General features: G+C 38.1%; 1 protein-coding gene across 5 annotated transcripts in view; it reads left to right on the plus strand.

The window, feature by feature from the left end:
• IL31RA (interleukin 31 receptor A) overlaps positions 1 to 20,396 on the plus strand; it is a 43,032-nt gene extending 22,636 nt beyond the window's left edge. For 4 of the 5 annotated variants that reach the window (XM_080574609.1, XM_080574610.1, XM_080574612.1 and 1 more), the window contains 9 exons: positions 630 to 712; positions 1,231 to 1,447; positions 2,909 to 3,091; positions 4,309 to 4,410; positions 5,515 to 5,661; positions 8,177 to 8,317; positions 9,707 to 9,800; positions 11,307 to 11,385; positions 12,176 to 20,396. In XM_080574609.1, coding sequence (XP_080430735.1) covers positions 630 to 712; positions 1,231 to 1,447; positions 2,909 to 3,091; positions 4,309 to 4,410; positions 5,515 to 5,661; positions 8,177 to 8,317; positions 9,707 to 9,800; positions 11,307 to 11,385; positions 12,176 to 12,805 — 1,676 coding nt within the window. In that variant the 3' untranslated portion in view covers positions 12,806 to 20,396. The remainder of the gene's footprint in view (positions 1 to 629; positions 713 to 1,230; positions 1,448 to 2,908; positions 3,092 to 4,308; positions 4,411 to 5,514; positions 5,662 to 8,176; positions 8,318 to 9,706; positions 9,801 to 11,306; positions 11,386 to 12,175) is intronic. The other variant, XM_080574613.1, reaches the window with a different exon arrangement.
• The last annotated feature ends 1,606 nt before the right edge of the window (positions 20,397 to 22,002 follow it).

A 22,002-nucleotide genomic window follows, 5' to 3' on the forward strand; every position in this document is an offset into this window, starting at 1 on the left:
TTGTACATAGGTTTAGAGAAAACTTTTTAATGTCAAAAATCTTAAAAAAAAAAAAAAGAGAGAACTAAGTGACTAGACCATTGATAAATTTGAAATTATTTTATAAATCAAGTATTTATACACACACAAGGAACCTTTCTCAGCTCCTCTTTCTAGCACTGTTTACTCCAAAATGAACTGAGCTATTAGAGTCTATCATGTATTCTAAGAACAACAACAAAAAAATTTAATTGCTATTTTATATAATGTGGTCAGTGTATGTACCATAGTCATCTAAGAAGATAGTACTTGCTCTTTTTTTTTTTCCTTGATCTCAGTAAAATGTCTTTGGTAAAATACAGCAATTAACAACAACAACAAAAAGATGAAATAAATATTCTTTTGAGTGTTAAGTGGTGTCAGAAATCTGAAAAAAATAGATGTATTTTGAAGAGGGAAGTTGCTAGCTGCATAAAAAGAGAAAAGCTGTACTAGTTAGAGAAAAAAGGCACAAGATTAGAAATAGGAGAAATTCTTTTTAGTAAGTTGCTCCCAGACTATTTTTGAAATTCTTTGGTTGTTTTTTACCACATCATGCTATCTTTGTAATAATAACAACAAATTTCAAGATTTTGTTTGTTTTTGAATAGCGCCCTCAGAAAAAGTGGATTTGTGGAGGATAATTGAATTTTCACACCCAGCTGGAAATAGATCTGTACATCTTATATGGAAGGTATATATAGTTTTTATGAATTGATAATTATACTAGTATCCTGCAGCTGGTGGTTAACTGGAGTATTTTAGTGTTGTAGGACATATAACCACCAGGGGGGTTTGTTGTCAGGAAAAAAACACCTCACTGAACTAAATCAGAACTGAAAAGCCTTTTAAGAGTTACTCTCTTCTATGATCTCATATCTTCTTAGAATAAAATATAGCATTGTGAAATGTTTTTAAAAATAACATTAATAACAATCTGGAAATAAAACGTGCTATCTAATTGTTTCCCAGACTGTTATTCTGAAGTAGTGAGATGTTCTGAGGAATCCATATTGAGAAACAAAATAGTGGACTTTCTTGTAAGCTAGAATATGTCTTCATTCAAACAACTCAGACATTCCCCCCGTCCTCCCACCATATCTTTGTAGCATATGTATTTTTAATTTATAGAGATTCAGTGGTCTTTAATACAATATATAGTTTTGATAATACAAATAATGCTGTGAAACACTAATACATTTTTTTTAATAGCTACTAAGCAACATTCCACCCCCTGGGAGAATTCTAGGCTACAAAATACAGTATTTTCCAGAAAACAATGCTGCACTTCAAATGACAAACATCACCGCCAATAAGAAAATTGTATTACCTTTAAATGAAGAGGCATATATAATATCTGTTACTGCCTATAATTCTGCTGGAAATTCTCCTGCAGCTATTTTGAGGATTCCATCCACTGACGAAAAACGTAAGATTTCTAAGTATCATGATAGATTTTTCTCTTTATAAAGAAATTATCTTCTTGATGTCTGCTTAAGTTTCTTTTATAGTGGAAGCAAAATGGTTTTAAGGACTTTTGTCTTAGAACCATATAGAGAGTCGTATGATGTATAAAGATGTGTATAGTCCATTACTCTGTACTAGAACAATATTATCTCACTGGTTGTCATATTTTGCTATCAGATATTGTTTCCTTATAGAAGATTATGGTTGTGGCTTTTGTTTTAACTTATCACTGTTAAAAGACCAGCATTTGCTGATGTGTTATTAAAATTTCTGTTACATTACTTTCTGTTTTGTTGGTATGTTTTAATCCTGAACCTCCCAAATAAAATTATATTCTCAACAAACTATACCTCACCTGTCTACACCACCATAAAATTGGTTACTGCACTACCTCTAATAATGTCATTTAAACAAAGATGTGTTTGATAGAAGTCCATAAGATGCCTTAACAGAAGCAGAGAGAAACATTGTCATTTGTATATATTCCCAAAGCAACCACTCTGCCCACTGACATGGACAGAAAGCTGCACTGCTGTAGCACAGCAGCTTTGTTCTTTGGCTTTTATGCTTAATTCTGTTATCTTCTGTTAGCTTTGTATTGCCACATCCTGCTGCCTACCCATGATCTGTGAGAAAAGTTGCATTTGACACACTGTTGAATCATTTCTACATCAGTTGCTTGTGAAAAAAAGTACAAGTGCCCCTCTGGAATTGCTCAATTAAATTCCAGTCTAATCAGAAAATTGGATATGTAGATGTGATGTCATCTTGTCCTGGAGGTTGCTGACTGCCTCTCTGTCCACTCTTGTATTCCTCAATAAATGTATCTTCTTTTTTTTTTTCCCATGCTGTGACGTTATGTTTTTTTTTTAAAACTACATTATTATTATTATTATTATTATTTATTTATTATTAAACTTGATGTTGCTAGGTCTTTTTTCTCTCTGCTTTGCTAGAATTGCAGTCAGGTTTCTATTACCTCTGTTTTACAGGCTGATAGTTCACTTTTGCTTCACTGTCAGTCATGATGCTGCTTACATGTTTTATTGTTTTCCTCTTGCCTTTTGATGCCCCAGTCAAAGCTTGCTTATCTGCACTAGCTGCAGCCAACAAACTGTGAAATTTGCATTCAAAAAGAGGGACTTGTCGTTGATTCTGTATGTGTAAATCTCTATAGGTATCATCACCTCGATTTTTTTTTTGTCCCCCTCACCCTCTTTTAATTGTTAAAATTCTTACATGCTTCATTTTAAGGCATTTTGAGTACATTTATGTGAATGTATCTATAAAGTCACTTTTTGTTTAACCTTAGCTAAACATCATACTTTCTAAAGAAGCAACTTCAGCTTGCTTTAACTGAATTTTTTTCTTGCTGCAGTTTTTACAAAGATAGAATTGCTGACATTTTCTGTTAAATTTTTAGCTCCTGAGATTATTGAAACAGTGAGGACCTATACAACAAATGAAGAAATGATTGTGGAATGGATAGCCTCTGAACCAGAAGTAACTGAATATGTAGTTGAGTGGTATGAGGAGCTGGAGACAGATCCTTTTATTAGATCATGGCAGTATATATCAAATTCTACAAAGTGGAAAGCTAACAAAAGTATGTTCATTTACAAGTTATGGTTGTAACAATGTACAGATACATAGGTATTTATGTATATTTATTTATAAGTAGACCAGAAAGAACAAAGGAGGATGAACTTGCAAGCAACTGTTTTAAAAATAACATTTGCATTATTGTTCTGCTTTATGTCAAATAGATCACTTTCATACCTGATTTAACATATGTGCTTGAAGGAGCAAAGGGAACAAGATACCTAACGTTAACAGGAATTGAGCATCTACATTCATATCACCCATCTGTGAAACTCTCCCCCTTGATCCTGATCTGGAACACCATACTGTAAATTGTATCACATTATGCACAAAATGTAATATTATTGATATTTGAAAGATTGCATGCAGTTTAATATTAAAGGATTTGAACTCATGCAGCTTTCCTCAGACCATTAAAAAAATAACAGCCTTATTTCATGCTTTATTGAAATTCCACAAGTAATTTAATAGCATTTTTAACTCTCAGATTTTCACAAAACATGCAAGATGGTGTTTGTTTCCATATTAGATTAGGCTACAGATTTCATATTTAAGCAATTTGGTAGCTTGGTGGTGTTGCATGAAATTTGCAGTATCTATTCTAATAGAAAAATCTAGATCCAAAAAACTGAATTCAAGGGAGAAGATTGTGTCTTCACATGTTTTAGAGAACAAGAAACCTACAAGAGGATTTCAGAGAGAATTTTTCATTAAAATAAGTAAATGGAGTGATTTATCAACTTGGCATGTTATATATAATCATATAATCTTTCCTGTCCCTGGAGATGTTCAAGGCCAGGCTGGATGGGGCTTTGAGCAACCTGATCTAGTGGGAGATGTCACTGCCAGTGGCAGGGGGAGTTGGAGCTGAGTGATCTTTAAGGTCCCCTCCAAACCAAGCCATTCTATAATTCTATGATATATAATCATATTTCTGTTATAACCTAAAGCATTGCTCAGAGGTTTCAGTGGCCTTAGAATGCACTGATAAATAGGTGAGAAACTGCTCACCATTTTCTAGTAGGGGCTGACTTTTTTTTTTTTTTTAATTGATAAACTCTAAATAGTAATGATTTGGCTGTGTGTATGTAGTTTCCATGAAAAATCAGTGTGCAGAGTCGATGTGATATGTACAAAGGCAAAACTGTAAGCCATATTCTATCTATATGTTTTATGTGGAGAACTGTGAAATTATTCTTTTTTTTATTTTTATTTTTTCAGAAATCTTTAAACCATTTGTATGCTATAACATGTCAGTGTATCCTCTTTATGGCAATAAAGTAGCAGCTCCATATTCCATACAAACTTATGTTCAAGAAAAAGGTATGTATTTCATGATGTTGTGAAAGGTGTGCTGTAGTCTGTCTCTTAGATTGTATTTTCTTTGAGAAATTAGGTACTGGCATTACTGAAGGACAGACACAGATGCTGAAGAAGGTTCAGGTACAGCTCTGCTTGAAAGTCATCCATTGGTTGTAATGCTTACGTACGGTATACAACACACTTGGGAAGAGTATAGCTACAAAGACTTTTTTTCAACTGCCATCTCTTAAATGTTGCAGCTGCATTTATATATATAATTACACTTGATTTCAATGATACAGTTGACTGAGCTAGTTGTGCTTCTAATAAAAGATAGATTCTACTCACAGAATAAAATTAATAGTTTGAAAAGCTTGCTTTTTGTCACATTGTATAATATTAAAGAATATGTGCTGTCCTGCATATAAAAAATGGTAAGGAGCCATGAAGTTTATGGTTGAACAGAAACTGTAGATGAAATAGTGTTTCAGAGGCAGGGAGGGAATATTTCTTTGTAGAAGTTTAATGTGAATGCAGTGATTTGTACAGGCAGCTGCAAGAATCTAATTTACTGACAATTTTAAGATTTTAGGTGAAAATTTTAATGTCTGTGCCTTTAGATCTGTGTAAATGTGCACAACGCATATCACAATATATTAAGTGTTAGTTACTTGAAAGAGGTAATTGACTGTTGTTTGATAGGGTAATACTAGCACAACTCGGTTTTGAATACTTTCCTGGTCATAGTGAGCTGTGACAGTATTAAAAGTTGACAGAGAATGGGAAAGAGGATGCTTGTTTCAAAACTGAAGCACAGCAAGCCTCTGCTTCAGAGTTATGAGTTACCTCTCTATGATGTTGTGAGGATTGAGACATTTAATAATCTTAAGATATGTGGATTCTCATAACACTGAAATATGCAAATAACAAAATAGATGAGGGGAAGTATTATCAGAAGAAATTACACATTAGAGAGGATGATAAAAGTTTGGGTTTATGTCAGAGCACTAATAAGACATTTACTTGTACATTTGCTTTCTTAATGTTCCTGGTATGTGTGCAGTAACATATGGATAATGTTGCGACATGTAGACAGTTTTTCTAATTTATGATGCTTCTGTGCAGAGCCGTCAGAAGGTCCTGTGGCTGATACAGATGTTCTAGGCAAAAATGAAGTTGTAATAAAATGGGAGGAGATTTCAAAAGATAAAAGAAATGGCTTTATCACTAACTATACAGTATTTTATAAACCTGAAGGTGGAAAAGAATTGAGTAAGTATACATTAAACATCAAAGATTACAACAGGGCTATGACAATCTGCTGTCTGATTATAATTACTATTTTTGTAGCTATTAGCATACTTTGTTATTGTATACCATAAATACGTCTGAAAATACTGGTACTGAAATGTGGCTTACATAAAGATTAAGGACCTTTTTTAGATTTAGCCGAGATGTTGGAGAATTCTAGTGAACAGTCCTTGCTTTAATATTGCATGTTTATTCTTGCTCAGTTTCTTTATTTGTTTTGAATTTATTTTGTACAGCACAGCTTTCTGTTAGTGAATCTTAATAGTGAATCACTTCTGCTTCTTTGACGGGATCCAGATCTGTTGGATCTCCAAGTGTTAAACTTAGTGTGTGACAGCATTACCATTCCTCTTCTTTTTCCTAGACTAGGATGGCAGCTCATATATGAGAGAATTTTTACAGCCTGTTCTCCGTAATGTTAAAAAATAAAATAAAATTGCAAGTGTATGCCAAATTAGAAAGTATTATTTGTCAGATATTTGTAGTTTTCCACTTTTACATAAGTATTAGTCTCTCTCCATCTTCAGATCTCTCTGTCAAGACACACATTTGAAGCCAGTTGAAAAAAATCATAGTAGAGACAGAGGAGTTACATTGTGGCTAGAATAAATTGGTGAGGCATAGATTCTATACCAGTTCAAGAATTTGAAGCACTTGAGGGTTCAGTAAGTTTATAAGTTCCATGTTTGTCCTTGGAAGGATGCCTGTCCCAAGTCCTGAACTTCTAGAACAGTATGGTAGAAATTTACTGGTAGAACTATTTTTACAGTCAATTAATAATAAAAGCAAAGTAGCAAACAATAGCCAAGAAGCAAAAACAGCCTGCCAGGAAATAATTTCTGTGGACATAGTTTTTTAGATTAATTTCTTCAGATGAGCTTAATGTTTTGTGTCTGATATTGCTTTCCTGCTCTGTGGGCTGGTAGCATACCTTTTTGAGTATATTAATAATCCCCTATATCAAAAATAGTATCCATGCAAATTGTCAATAATCAGTATAATCCTATCTATTCAGAACGTCTAGCATAAATCTCAGCAGAATCTTTTATGAGAAGTGCTTCAGTGATCTAAATTTCTTCTTCCTGAATAGTTTATCAAGAGTACTGTTGGATCATTCAATGCCTTATTAACTGTTCTTTTTCCTTCTTCGTTTTAGACATCACTGTTAGCAGAAACCTAACATCTTTCTTTAAACTATCTCAAATTTACAAACCTTGATATGTCTTCAGTTGCTTCTGGATAACCAGTTCAGAGCCAGGGCAAGAATATTTTTGGTAATTTGTAAGTTAGAAAGATGAAGCTATGACAATTTGTGTCAGATTAGTCTCCTACATATAATCTTTCTTGCCGTGTTAGTTTCTGAATGTGTTAATGCTGAATGTTTTGTGCAGGGTCATCCTTAAGACACACAGCCTCAAACAAAGCAAAATTTGTAAAGCATTGCAAAGCTTCTCACGTGAAACACCGTGCCCATTTTAGGACATCAGATTAGATTCTTAAGGAAAATATTACTAAATAGCAACTCATGGGAGTTAGTCTTAAATGGCAAAACCCAACTGTACTGTCGTTTTTTGAGGCTTCCTTGATATCACATCTTTTTGTCACATCTAAGATAGAGCTTTGAGTTTGTGCAAAGGTGATTTCATTGATGGTCTTTTAACTCCAGAACTGTACTTTTCAAACCTTGATTTAAGAGAAACTTTGCTTAATCTCAGGGTATGTTGCAGTGTATCTATTTCCTGAGCATTTCTTGGCTGAGCTGAGTGGTGATGTGTTAGCTTTGACTTGATTTATCAGAAAATGCATTAATTTCATAATACACAAACGTTATTAATTCTGTTGGCAGACATAGAATGTTACAATATACGTCCTGCTTAAAAAAAAAAAGAAAGTAAAACATATCATACCAATTCCAGTAATGGACAAGGTATTCAAAACATTGAGTTCTATTCAGAAAAGCATTTGGAAACTGGAAAGATTGTGTTGGTTTTGGCTAACCTCCTCTGATTTTATTGGAGTGATATTGCAGTGCTGGTAGGTTGCATCCTTTTGGATGATTGATGTACTAAAAATATAGTTAAATTTTATGAGCTGCAGAAACACAAATTTCACCAACTGTTTTAAGTTCTGAGCTTAGATTCCACGGGTTGTAGAAATAAATTTCAGAAGCCCCTTTTTTTTTTTTTTTGTGATAAAATACTTTAACATATTTTAAATTTAGCAAACAATTTGTGTGTTTATTTTTAAAATTAACTACACAATGGTTTATTTATTTAAATAGCATCGCCAAACATTGTTTGATAACTTAAGCATTCTACCACAAAAGACTGATAGGGTCACTTTGTCAAGTTGTCCAGTCATCTTTAAAACCACTCTGTGATTTATCTTTGTGAAAGATGATAAATACTTGTACAGTTCTGATATAACACTATTTTTTTTTGTTTGTTTGTTTTTACATAAATCTTTTCCTAAAAAGATGAAACGGTGAACTCTGATGTTCTGCACCACAGATTGACATCCTTACAGGCTAATACACAATATACTGTCCATATCATGGCAAGCAATAGAGCTGGTGGAACCAGTGGAGAGCCAAAAACCTTCAAGACTTTGAAATTCAGTAAGTAACATTCCAGGTTAGTTACTATTATTTTGAAAAGGAGTTTTGAGGTAAGAAATACAAAAATACAAAATTTCTCTGTTTAGGCATCTGTAAGAGTTATTTCTATTTATTTATTTATTTTATTTTATTTATTTTATTTTATTTTATTTTTATTTTATTTTATTTATTTTATTTTATTTATTTTTTATTTTATTTATTTATTTTATTTTTATTTATTTATTTTATTTATTTATTTATTTTTAATGGGTGTTAAGACAAGGAAGATTAACCAACACTTACTGAGTTTAACTCAATCTCACTGAACATCTTTACAGACTAAAACCTCAGGATAAGAGATCAAAATGCCAAATCTTCTTGCTGTCAGTAAAACCATGGAACACTGTGGATCTTTGTGGGATCAACGTATTCTTCGTGTGCCATCAATTATGAGATAGAGTGCCTTAGAGTTTTTCAAAAAGCAGATGTTTTTGAGTTACTAGATTTAGAATGGCTGTGCATTAAGTCAGATTTTTAGTGTGGAGATTGGTATGATGATTGCATGCTGGTAGTTCACAAACTTTCTCTTTCCTGCTTCTGAAAGAATGTTTTTCATATTTATTAATATTCACAGTGTTGGCTGAACTGAAATATGTAAAAGTACATGAAAGTCCTTGAACAGGCCTTGAGACATGAAGCTAATTCATTTTTTTTCGGCCTGTAAATTCGTCTTCTAGTTTGCCATTCAGACGCAAGATAGGTTAGGCTGTGCTGAGTTTTGGTCTTTATTGTTATTAGGACCTACACTGGGTGGTACTTCGGAAATCAGAACAGTGTGTTTCAGTCATGAGAGTTAACTGTATTTTATTTATATTTAAAGCCTACCTCTGGCATTGAATTTAAAATCTATTTCGTACTAACAGATAGAAGTGGCACTATACAGCAGTTTTAGGTGACTCTAAAACAACTGCCCAGAGAGGTATTAGACTTTTCAACCTGGTTGATACTCAAAGATTGGTTTGGTACTAACACGGACACTAAACAACCTGATTCTAATTTCTAAGTTGGATATGGTGTACTGCATGTGTCGCCTCCCATCTGAGTTATTGTGTGATTCTATTAAATAAAGTAAATTTTAAAATGTGATACATCTGTTCCTGAGATATTTTGAGAAGGTCCAGCATAGGCCGCTTTTCTGGCTTAGTAACTGTGACTTGTTGGATGCAAAATACTCATCTTTTGACACATTGTATAATGTATTGCAGTATTCTGAGTAATTTTAACTATTTTTGGCAAAGCTTTTGAAATGGTGCTAATTAGGTGACTGATGTTGAAAATCAGCTGTCTTAATGGAATACATAAAGAAATGATAAACATCTGTTTTTTTTTCTTTTTTTCTTTTCTCTAAAGATAAAGAAGACATTATTTTCATTGCTATACCCGTTGGATTAAGCATGTTCTTTCTATTAGGCCTTTGGATAACATGCATTTTGAAAAAACACACGTGAGTACATTTTTTCATCTTCTAAAACTGTATTTAGTCTTTAAGTGTAAAAAGCCCGTTTTTAAATTTATTTTCAAAATGCTTCTGGGCTGGGTTTCAAACCAATGTCAAATTAAGAAAATAGAGCTAATGGAGTAACAAATAAAAAAGCCTACATATCTTGTAATTGTACTTAATGTGCTGTAGTCCAAAAATAAATATTAGTTTTAGAAAGTGCAGTAGACGGGGAAAATAAAGGAGAAATTGATTTACTTATTATCTGTATCAGTTTATGGAAAATGTTACATGCTAGTTGCAATTCTGTGTTCAATCAGGTGAGGGGAGTGCAGTTTAAGTCAGATACTGAAATAATAATGCCAAATAAAGCTGACAGAAAGCTTCCTATACTTTCCTAATATATCTGCAAGTATACCACTAGGACACGTTTCATGTAGCCTGTATTGCTTAGTTACATTAATATTATTTTCATTAGTTTGTGACTGTAAAGGAGTAATTAAGAAACTAAAAATTTCATCATGTGAAGCATTTGGATGGTAGATCCATGAGTTTGAATCCATATCTCTGTATGAAATGTAATTCTTTCATCTACTGTCACAGATGTCCCCTGCCAGATTTTAAATTGCTTTCTTGGAGCCTGGGGACACTGCAAGATCCCAAAGATAGCTGTGATGATTTGTTAAAGTTAAAAATGTGTGTTTTTTTAGCATGAAGAATGACTGGGTTGTTGGGCTGAAGCTTAATCATAAGCTTAATAATTTTAAATATTTGGGGAGGTTCTTAGCTACCAAAACTGATAAGTTGATATATAAGTATAGTTGATGTGATAAGTGTCATTTCCAACAGGTGTACATCTTCATCTGTATTGTATATTCTGATTTTCCTAAAAGTAAGAAATGATACTTTGATCCTGGAGAACACTTTGAGATGTACTTTAGTGTTAATATTCTTGTGTTGATTGAATTGCAATGTAAAAAGTCAAACTATGGCCAGGTTTTCATTCACTTGCTAAACCTAATATGAATGAATGATTCATTTTGTTTCCTGTTTACTACTCCATCAGAGAGATACACGCTACAGCTTCATCTATTGTGTTTTATCTGCTGATGAAATAAGAACTAAGTGTAAATTTAGTGTGGTGTAATGTTAGGGACATTTTCACTAGAGCAAAGGTGGCTTTTCACTGAAGAACTACCAGAAACATGATCACAGCAGTTTTTATATACAGCCTTTTTTTGGCATACTATTATTTAAACTACCACATAATCAGAAAGTTGACTATGCATTAACAATTTTTCTGCAATGTCTCTGTAGAACGAGATTTTTACTTGAGATCTTTTCTAATAAAAACTGATGTGACGGAAAATGATTTTAATGAAAAATACTGTGTTAGCGTAAAAAAAAATTCCTTTGTGAAAGTTTGGTATTTTGACCTCTTTGATTTTTATTCCTTTAGTTTTTAATAATCTATTTTTCATCAGTTGACTAAACATTCTTTCTCAATACTAGGTTTAAAAAGGTTTGCTGGCCTGATATACCCAATCCTGCAGGGAGCGTTGCTGTGGAATGGCCTCTTGATGCACCCATGGTAATAGCTGCCATTTTATTTATTAAAGAAGGGATCAAAGGGACAGAAGACAACTCCTTCTCTAACATTAATTTTATGACTAACTGAAAGAAACAGAGTATTTGATTTCATTCTTTTAAGTATTATAAAATGCTCTTAGTTATATTTCAAACAAGTAGAAAGTATGCATCTTTATAAAGTATATTAATTTAATTCTTACTTACATGATAATAAGAAATAATGTTTTTGAATTATAAAGTTATTGGTGTACATGGCTCATTAAATACAGTCAATTTTTCACAGGTTATTGAGTCTATTGACTCAAATCACCACATCTGGATATTTCCTCCCTTCTCCACAAAAAAAATCTAGTGCATCAAATAATCAGATTTGGTAATCCTGAGGTATACTGTTGTACTAACATTTACATGTTTTTAGTTTATTGATATTTATGCTTATTGAAGTTCTTATGATTATTTGAATGAACCGGGCTCTGTAGAAAGCATAATCTGTGGAGAATGGGATTTAAAATTTTGTCTGTAAAAGGGTTATTTAGAGTGGAAAAAATGGAAATAGTCCAGGTTCCGTGGTATGAAAGTGTTTAACAAATGGATAGAATAACAATGTCATTTTTTAATACTCATTTAAACGTAAATGCATCACAGCTGAAATGCACATTAACTCTTTATTAATATGCTTTTAATTTTAAAAGTCAAACACAGTTCAAGTGGCAATATCTTATATATTAAAAGATCTCCTGATACATTCTCTATCTTTATGTAACTTTCAAATTCATCTCTTGTACTGACAGAATAATTCATTTTTGAAGGGAGTGACGTATGAGGATAAAACCGTAGGCCTGGAGGATGTAAGTGTTTTGGAAGATTGCTTTCCTGAAGAAGATCATGAAGGATTATTGCTAATGAACTGTGAAAAACATGTTTCTGAGTGTACTGATAGTAATGTAAACGGCGTACAAAATATCTCCGAACACAAAATAACTCTGTTAAATGGAAACAAAAAGATACTGTATAACGAAGAACATGAAGTAGCTAAATGCCTTTCACCATCCATGCCTTATGTAATTACTGGTGAAGATTTCAGAAGTCAAATGCATTCAGCTTTGATACCAGCCAAGAAAATCCAACCCATAGAAATGCTGGAAGACGATTTACGTGAAACCCAACAGATTTCAGTTAAAAATGAAAAAAGTGATAATGAAGAAGCTTTAAAGCTGGAAGATTTCAGTGAAAAAACATTGTTCAACCCATACCTTAGAAATTCTGTTAAAACAAGGGAATTTCTCATTTCTGAGAACTTGCCAGAACATAGCAAGAATGAACCCAAGAAACAGCCAACTGTTTTACCTGCTTTTCAACAAAATGCTGTAGGACAATCCTATATAACACTGGACATTGTTGGGCTGGCCACAGCTCATTAGCAGGAGAAAACTTCCCTTGTACAGTCCCATCTTGGTAGTGCTGCTTTTATATATTCGTATGTTCTAACCTGGACGATCATGGTTACTTTGGATGAAATTACCCCATTTCTTTGAACAGCTGTGAAGTAATCAGTGCACTGTGTTTATACCTGCTGAGGTTTTAGTGTTGTGGTGTTTTTTTTAATTTTTATTTTTTAACCATGTAGATGTGTCAGTAGTGAGGCAAAGGAGGTAAGGTAACTTGTTTTCTTAGTTCTTAATTTTGATTTCCACTGTGACAACATCCAACAGTGCAAATTGCTCATTGATTTCCCCCCAGGCAACCAGTTGCAATGACTGAGCACTGTTAGGGCAACGTGCACAAACTTGAGGAGAGCCAGCATTTGCCAAATACTTCCTTAAGTTACATGAAGTAGAACTACTTTACTATTTTTATTTCCCCCCCTTGTTTTTTATCTGGTTTTATGTGTAGTGTTCCTCCTGTTTTGCAAGTAGTTGGCAGTCTTCAGTAATCATCTTTTTGCATCCTGACTCTTGAATCAGCAGTTTGGGTCATAGTTTCCCTGTCTTTAATGAGGGGATATGTTGTGTATATGCTATTGATTTATCAGCATTTTGAAAAAGATAGGGTTATGTTGGCTTGCTGCCTTCCCTTTCTCTTGTTTCCAGTCACACTCCATATTTTTTGCTACTTCTGTGTTTCCTGCTTATTCTCTGCCTTTTTTTTTTTTTTTTTTTTTACTGTTTACTGCAAGATGTCTTCTTATCTTCTTGTTACTGTGCTCTTAATTTCTCCTTTCTAAAACTGTTTTTCCCATCTGAAGTTTTGGAATTTCAATCTGGAAAAAAAAAATCGCCTAAATATTGCATCTTCTGTTAGAATAAGCACTGAATTTATATTTAGGAAAGTGTTTTTCTGAGAGGTATTGGAAAAATCACCAAATCTACAAGATATACATAAATATCCTCTGACAACTGATTTAAGTTTAGAGATTCCTACAAGCAGGCTGTAACTTCTGTCTTTTGTTTTATGATTCTGATAAGTCAAAACCACTTACAGTTTTGAACTTATATAGGCAGCAAAAGTATTAGGCAGGAAACTCCAAGTTATTTGTTTTCAGCAGGAAAGAGACTATCACTGTAAAGTTCTTACTAAAATACTCTGTGAAATGATAGGTAAAAAAGAAAAGATAAAATAAAGTGTTTAAAATGTGTTTGGTGTGACATTTGTGGCAAATGTAGTCACTCCAAGACTCTAAACTATTTTGGAAGCATTTAAAGGCTTGGCATTATCACTCTTGTGCATAACTATGGACTTCTTTAGGGGAGAAAAAGAACAGGAGTAGTGGTGATAGAAAAAGGAGACAAATGAGAGTAGGCATAGAAAGCCTTCCCTGTGTAGGAAGAGGAGTGGGAGGCTTATGCCTTGCAAATTATTAATAGGTGTATCTTCACTTACTGGCTTTTTAGCTAAATTAAACATTCTGTGTTTTGTTAGTAGAGTTAACCTTTACCTCCCCAGTCTTTAAAATTCTTTGAATAGAAACCCCACAAACTTAAATAGATTAATAGATAAAATTATCACATTCCATAACCAATGATATTTCCGTGTTCCTCATGTTTAAAATCCCCTAAATAGGGGAAAAAAAAGTGCACTGGTAGTTAATGCAGGGGAGCGAAGGAATCTTTCTTCCTCCAGTCAGCACTCCTGTTTGGTGCCTGCTCCTCCACAGATGATGTGATTGCTGCTGAAGAGCTACTGCAGGTAATCAGCAAGTGGTCTGTCCCAGATAATGCTGTTAAGATTGTGTTTTTCTTGCCACAATGTATATTTCATTACAAATAACATAGTATCTTTTACTATTCCTGAAAAATGAATTTATTACGAATAGATTTCTCTTTCTGAGATAGCTGATGACCTCTTGAGGTAGATGTTTCAACTTGTGTTCACAAGTGAGGACACGAGTTCGCAAGTTGTTCAGAAGCATTTTATTGCTAGTCCAAGTTTGGTATCTCCTGCAGCAGAGGTAAATGCTTGCGTGTGACAGAGCCCTAACACGAGCACAGTGTATGTGGGGGGCTCACAGCTTCTGTCCCTGGCTCAGCAAATGAGTTCATGTCACCCTTGCACAGTCATTTCAACAATTTCCTGCTTTCTTTCTTTTCCCCATTTTTTGCACAGGGATGCCATTAGGCTCCATGCTTGTATGTAGCTTTAAGGTTTAAGACTGTAAGATGCACTCTACTTATAATCCACCCTACTGATGTTAGTACAGGTGGTGTTTTCATCCATCCCTACAGTAGCAGGGAGGGGTAGAGTGGACACGGAAAGCCCACCTGATTAACACGTGGCTCAGAGGCTGGTGCCAACACAGAAATTTTGTTTTTTTTTGACCATGGGGCGCTTTACTCGGCACCCGGCCTGATGGCCACAGACTGGTCCCTATCTCTAAGGGGAAAACGGATCCTAGCCCAGGAGCTGGCAGGGCTCATTGAGAGGGCTTTAAACTGGGTAAGAAGGGGGACGGGGCTGAAATAAGGCTTGTTGGAGCTGTGCCAGCGGGAACAATGGCAAGGCCTGGGGAGAAGGCAATGGCCCAGCTGAAGTGCATCTACACTAATGCACGCAGCATGGGTAACAAACAAGAGGAGCTGGAAGCCGTCGTGCAGCAGGCAGGCTATGACTTGGTTGCCATCACGGAAACGTGGTGGGATCACTCTCATGACTGGAGTGCTGCAATGTCTGGCTATAGGCTCTTCAGAAGAGACAGGCAGCACAGAAGGGGTGGTGGTGTGGCTCTCTATATTAGAGAGAGTTTTGATGTTGTGGAACTTGAGGCTGGGACTGATAAGGTTGAGTCTCTGTGGGTTAGGATCAGCAGGAAGGCCAACAAGGCAAGCATCCTTCTGGGGGTCTGTTACAGACCGCCGAACCAGGATGAGGAGATGGATGAGGAGTTCTACAGGCAGCTGGCAGAAGTTGCAAAATCGTCAGCGCTTGTTCTTGTGGGGGACTTCAACTTCCCAGACATATCCTGGAAGCACAACACAGCCCAGAGGAAGCAGTCTAGGAGGTTTCTGGAGAGCGTGGAAGATAGCTTCCTGACGCAGCTGGTCAGTGAGCCTACCAGGGGAGGTGCCCCGCTAGACCTTCTGTTCACAAACAGTGACGGACTGGTGGGAGATGTGGTGGTCGGGAGCTGTCTTGGGCAGAGTGACCACGAAATGGTTCAGTTCTCTATTCTTGGCGAAGTCAGGAAGGGGACCAGTAAAACCGCTGTCTTGGACTTCCGGAGGGCTGACTTTGAGCTGTTCAGGACACTGGTTGGCAGAGTCCCTTGGGAGGTGGTTCTGAAGGGCAGAGGAGTCCAGGAAGACTGGGCACTCTTCAAGAAGGAAATCTTAATGGCTCAGGAGCGGTCTGTCCCCACGTGCCCAAAGACAAGCCGGCGCGGAAGAAGACCGGCCTGGCTGAACAGAGAGTTGTGGCTCGAGCTTAGGAGAAAAAAGAGGGTTTATAGTCTTTGGAAAAGAGGGCGGGCCACTCACGAGGACTATAAGGATGTTGCGAGGCTGTGCAGGGACAAAATTAGAAAGGCCAAAGCTCATCTGGAGCTAAATCTGGCTACTGCTGTTAAAGATAACAAAAAATGTTTTTACAAATACATCAACACCAAAAGGAGGACTAAGGAGAATCTCCATCCTTTACTGGATGCGGGGGGAAACTTAGTTACAAGGGATGAGGAAAAAGCTGAGGTGCTTAATGCCTTCTTTGCCTCAGCCTTTAGCGGCAAAACCAGTTGTTCTCTGGATACCCAGTACCCTGAGCTGGTGGAAGGGGATGGGGAGCAGGATGTGGCCCTCACTATCCACGAGGAAATGGTTGGCGACCTGCTGCACACTTGGATGTACGCAAGTCGATGGGGCCAGATGGGATCCACCCGAGGGTGCTGAGAGAACAGGCGGAGGAGCTGGCCAAGCCGCTTTCCATCATTTATCGGCAGTCCTGGCTATCGGGGAGGTCCCAGTCGACTGGCGGCTAGCCAATGTGACGCCCATCTACAAGAAGGGTCAGAGGGCAGACCTGGGGAACTATAGGCCTGTTAGCTTGACCTCAGTGCCAGGGAAGCTCATGGAGCAGATTATCTTGAGTGTCATCACGCGGCACTTACAGGGCAACCAGGCGATCAGGCCCAGTCAGCATGGGTTTATGAAAGGCAGGTCCTGCTTGACGAACCTGATCTCCTCCTATGACCAAGTGACACGCTTGGGGGATGAGGGAAAGGCAGTGGATGTGGTCTACCTTGACCTCAGTAAGGCTTTTGACACCGTTTCCCACAGCATTCTCCTCAAAAAACTGGCTGCTCATGGCTTGGACTGGTGTACGCTTCGTTGGGTTAAAAACTGGCTGGGCAGCTGGGCCCAGAGAGTCGTGGTGAATGGAGTCAAATCCAGTTGGATGCTGGTCACTAGTGGAGTCCCCCAGGGCTCAGTACCAAGGCCAGTTCTCTTTAATATCTTTATCAATGACCTGGATGAGGGGATCGAGTGCACCCTCAGTAAGTTTGCAGATGACACCAAGTTAGGTGCGTGTGTCGATCTGCTCGAGGGCAGGAAGGCTCTGCAGGAGGATCTGGATAGGCTGGAGAGATGGGCTGAGGTCAACTGTATGAAGTTCAACAAGGCCAAGTGCCGGGTCCTGCACCTGGGGTGCAACAACCCCAAGCAGAGCTACAGGCTGGGAGATGAGTGGTTGGAAAGCTGCCTGGCCGAGAAGGATCTGGGAGTACTGGTTGATAGTCGGCTGAATATGAGCCAGCAGTGTGCCCAGGTGGCCAAGAAGGCCAAGAGCATCCTGGCTTGTATAAGAAGCAGTGTGGCCAGCAGGTCTAGGGAAGTGATTGTCCCCCTGTACTAGGCTCTGGTGAGGCCGCACCTTGCTACAAGAAGGACATGGAGGTGCTCAAGAGAGTCCAGAGAAGGGCAACGAGGCTGGTGAGGGGTCTGGAGAACAAGTCTTACGAGGAGTGGCTGAGGGAGCTGGGGTTGTTCAGCCTGGAGAAGAGGAGGCTCAGGGGCGACCTTGTTGCTCCCTGCAGATTCCTTAAAGGAGGCTGTAGCGAGGTGGGGGTTGGTCTGTTCTCCCATGTGCCTGGTGACAGGATGAGCGAGAATGGACTAAAGTTGCGCCAGGGGAGGCTTAGGTTGGATATTGGGAAGAACTTCTTTACTGAAAGGGTTGTTAGGCATTGGAATGGGCTGCCCAGGGAAGTGGTTGAGTCGCCATCCCTGGAGGTCTTTAAGAGACGTTCAGATGTAGCCCTTAGTGATATGGTTTAGTAGGGGACTTGTTAGTGTTAGGTCAGAGGTTGGACTGGGTGAACTTGGAGGTCTCTTCCAACCTAGACGATTCTGTGATTCTGTAATTATTCCTCAGGGCAGACAGGACCTGAGAATTTAATACCATTTGAAATTTGATCCTGTTACAGGCTTCTTACAGGTACAGCTCACCTTAAATTACTTGTGTGGACATTTTTACTCCTCCCCGCTTTTTATCTCCCTTGTGGTTATTTGAGTTTCAGACCAAGAAGATACATAAAGAGAGATCCTGCTTTATGCATATATACCTGTCTTCACCAGATAGGCTTGTATAAAAAAAAGGAAAAAGAAACATTTTGTTATCAGAACAACAAAATCTAATCTAAATCTACCCTCTTTTAGTTTAAAGACATTCCCCTTTGTCCTACCACTCCACCCCCTGACAAAGAGTCCCTCCCCAGCCTTCCTGTAGGCCTCCTTTAGGTACTGGAAGGCCGCTGTAAGGTCTCCCTGGAGCCTTCTCTTCTCCAGGCTGAACAACCCCAACTCCCGCAGCCTGTCTTCATAGGAGAGGTGCTCCAGCCCCTTGGAGCATCATCCTCATGGCCCTCCTCTGGACTTGTTCTAGTGGGTCTATGTCCATCTAGTGTCTATGTATTTACTGTACTTGTTGCCCTGCTGTTAGATTGACACTGGTATGTGCCTTGGCTTGAGCCCCCGATGCTGGAGGGAGGAGGAGGAAGACTCTGCCTAGTTCAAGGCTGTCTCCCCCTTCTCTGTCAGCACATCTGCATTCCCCGTATGGGAAGGTGGCTGGCTCATTCCCTTCTCATCTGAGTGCAAACCAACACTTAGCAGTACAGATGATCAAGAAGCTTGAGGCACGGGCAGGCTCAAGTCCTGAGCTACAGTGACAATATAGATGTTATTGTCCAGTGCCTCCATCGCGCAGATTATTACTGTGGTCAGTAACAAGATAATGACTTTAAATGCTTGGTGACTGCAGCTGTGATGGGCAACTGTCATGGTTAAGCTCAGCAGATCTTTGCAAACCAAGATCTTAGGGCAGTAGTATTTAGCTGTATTTTGTATGTTTCAAAATGATGGGGAGGAACATGTGCGAGAGGTCACGCTGTCCGCAGCCTCAGGCACGAGCCATGGTGCATGCAATGTGCTGTGCTCATGAGAGCGAGGTTTCAGCTGGTAGTTTTTGCAGTTACCAAACGTGGTCAGAAATTACAAATATCAACAAGAAAAGATAACAAGCCAACTCTGAAGCTCTGTTTCAAAGAACTCTCAGATTTTCATTTTGAAATCTCCCTCAATGGATTTGGGTAAGAGGGCTTTGTTTTGATAGCCATGGGGTTTCAGGTGTTAGATGGTAGCATTTTAACTTTGCCAGCCAAAATGTCAAAATACAAAACAGCGAAGATTCAACAGCTCAATGTGTGGGAGGTTTTTTGTGTAACAAGCAACGCAATTCTGAATCTTAGTGATCACACACACAATACAGTGTTTTAAAAACAAATGCCACGCTCCTTATTACAAGAGGTAAGCTGGGAATTTTTATTCAATGGCTTTATGCTTTGGTAGGATCTATTCTGAAATATTCAGATAAGATACTCTGCCAAACGTTACTTGGAAATAACACACAGAGTTTATATAACATGTATATGATTTGTGTCTATGTAGAATTGATCTTTAACGTGCTGAATCCACTGCAAAGAGAGTCAAAGACTCATTTTGCTTCTCTGTGTCAACGTTTGTGGTGTTCGTATCAGGAGGCAGGGCACATCCTCAAGGTAGGCAAGTCTTGAGCCCACAGGTATATTGACTTATTCTAAATTCAAGTAGTTGCTAATAGCAATGTCTTTTGCCCTCTGGCAAGAGAGAAATAAGGAAGTAAGGAAGAAATAAGTTCTGGTGTTGTGTCTGTCTTATAGCTATTCATCATTTATCAGAAAATGTGCTATCCTCGTCTTAAAAATAGAGCATGTCTAAAGCAATTGTTTGTCTAAAATATTTTGTCCTGTAGACAGAGGATGACATTTGTAAAAGGAGCAAACAGATAAACACTAAGCATACTTTTTGTAATACTAGCTGTTCTTAATCATAATGTTTATTGAATGTATTTGTTACAAAATGCAAACTTAGGAGTGATGCTCTGAACAAAATACTTTGTAATCCTTTCATTCAAATTTCTTCACAGTTTTGCTACTTAAGAGAAATTCTTTTTTTAGTGTTTGACGAAATACTAAATTATTCTAGTGAACTTTTGTCCCTTGGATTACTTTGTCTGGTCTTTTCATGGGCTTTCTTATGATTATTTACCTTGCTGTCCTTCCCAAGATAAAATAATCATTCTTACTGCCACCTCACTATTTAATTCAAATTATATTTTTGTCTAGTTCTTTCAGAAATCAGAACAGCAAAATGAAGAATCACAATCCAGAAGTTGTCACAAATGTGTGACCAAAATGTTCTTCCATGGAATTATTTTTTTTTTTAGCGGAATATCAGAACACGAACTGAAACAGATGTGTGTATGTACAGCACGGATTTGTTCTCTAAATTTGTTTAAAGCAGGACTTACTTGAAAAGTAAGTACAGAGGGATTATTTCATGCTGCCCATCCCCTAGTGCTGCTCACTTTCTTCAGCTCTTAAAAAGACAGCACATTTCTAGAAAAGGAGAAGGGGAATCCAGTCTCTGAAGTAGTTTGTGTAAGCTTGCCTGACACACTGGCACTCCAGGGCCCAGGCTGTGCTGAGCCCAGCAGCAGCAGCAGATGATGATGACGATGATGATCCCCCCAGGTGGGCAGTGGGGTGGGCGCTGGGTTCCACGCCTCTCACCTGCTGCGGGACAGGACAGGGTCTGTAGGGTGAAGCACAGGGACCGAGCTTCCTGTAACCCCCCTGAGCTTGTGGCGAGCTCGTGTGTCCCACCCCAAGCAGGCAGAGGAACTGCTGCAATCCGGCGTTTCATATTTCCAAAGTGCTCTTTCAAAGTTGGTGAGTCACGCAGAGCCATGAGGACAATGCTTCCAAGTCTGAATTTATGCCACCAGTGTTTTATGTACTGTCTTGTTTCTTGTGCATTGCTTAGCCACAAGCTGATGAGCTTCAAATACTTTATCACTGCTTTTATATAAAAGTCAACTTTTATATTTATCTAGATTGCAGTGTCTGACTCAACAGAACTGCAGTTTTGAAGCAAGTATGCATTTCTCAGAAAAACAGCCTTATTTAGATTTCTTGGGTCTGTCACTGCTGTCCTCAGAGTGCTGTGCTCCCCTAGCCAAGGATAAGATCTGCAGAATTTTCTGCATTATGTTAGGAACAGTATGTCCAGTGGAGTTTGATGAAGAAATATGACATATAGAATCACAGAATATCCCGAGCTGGAAGGGACCCAGAAGAATCACAAATTCCAGCTCATGGCTCCATGCACGATTACCTAAAAATTAAACCATATGTCTGAGAGTGTTTTACAAACACTTCTTAATATGCCTGTCTCTGGGGACACTGAGTGCCTGTGGGACACGGGGACCCCTGACGTCCCCCATGCCTCTGTCCCTGGGGACACGGGGATCCCCACAGCATCAAGACCTCAGCCCCTGGGAAATGTGGGACCTCCACCCTCCCTCCGCCTCATTTTTGGGCAGATATATTGTCTCCTGTATGGGGAGCCATGTTGTCCCCATCCCTGGGGGTTCTGGGGCCCGCAATGTCCCCGTCCCCAGGTCCCCGCAGGATGGGGGACCCTGCTCACCCCGCTCCCTGGAGAATCAGGGACCCCGATTGCTTTGAGCCTTCCCCATCCCCAGTGCCCCCCATGGCACCGTCCTTTTCATAACCACGGACGGATTATGCAGA

This window comes from Anser brachyrhynchus, assembly GCF_964034855.1.
Source record: "Anser brachyrhynchus genome assembly, chromosome: Z".
Taxonomy (NCBI): Eukaryota; Metazoa; Chordata; class Aves; order Anseriformes; family Anatidae; genus Anser; species Anser brachyrhynchus.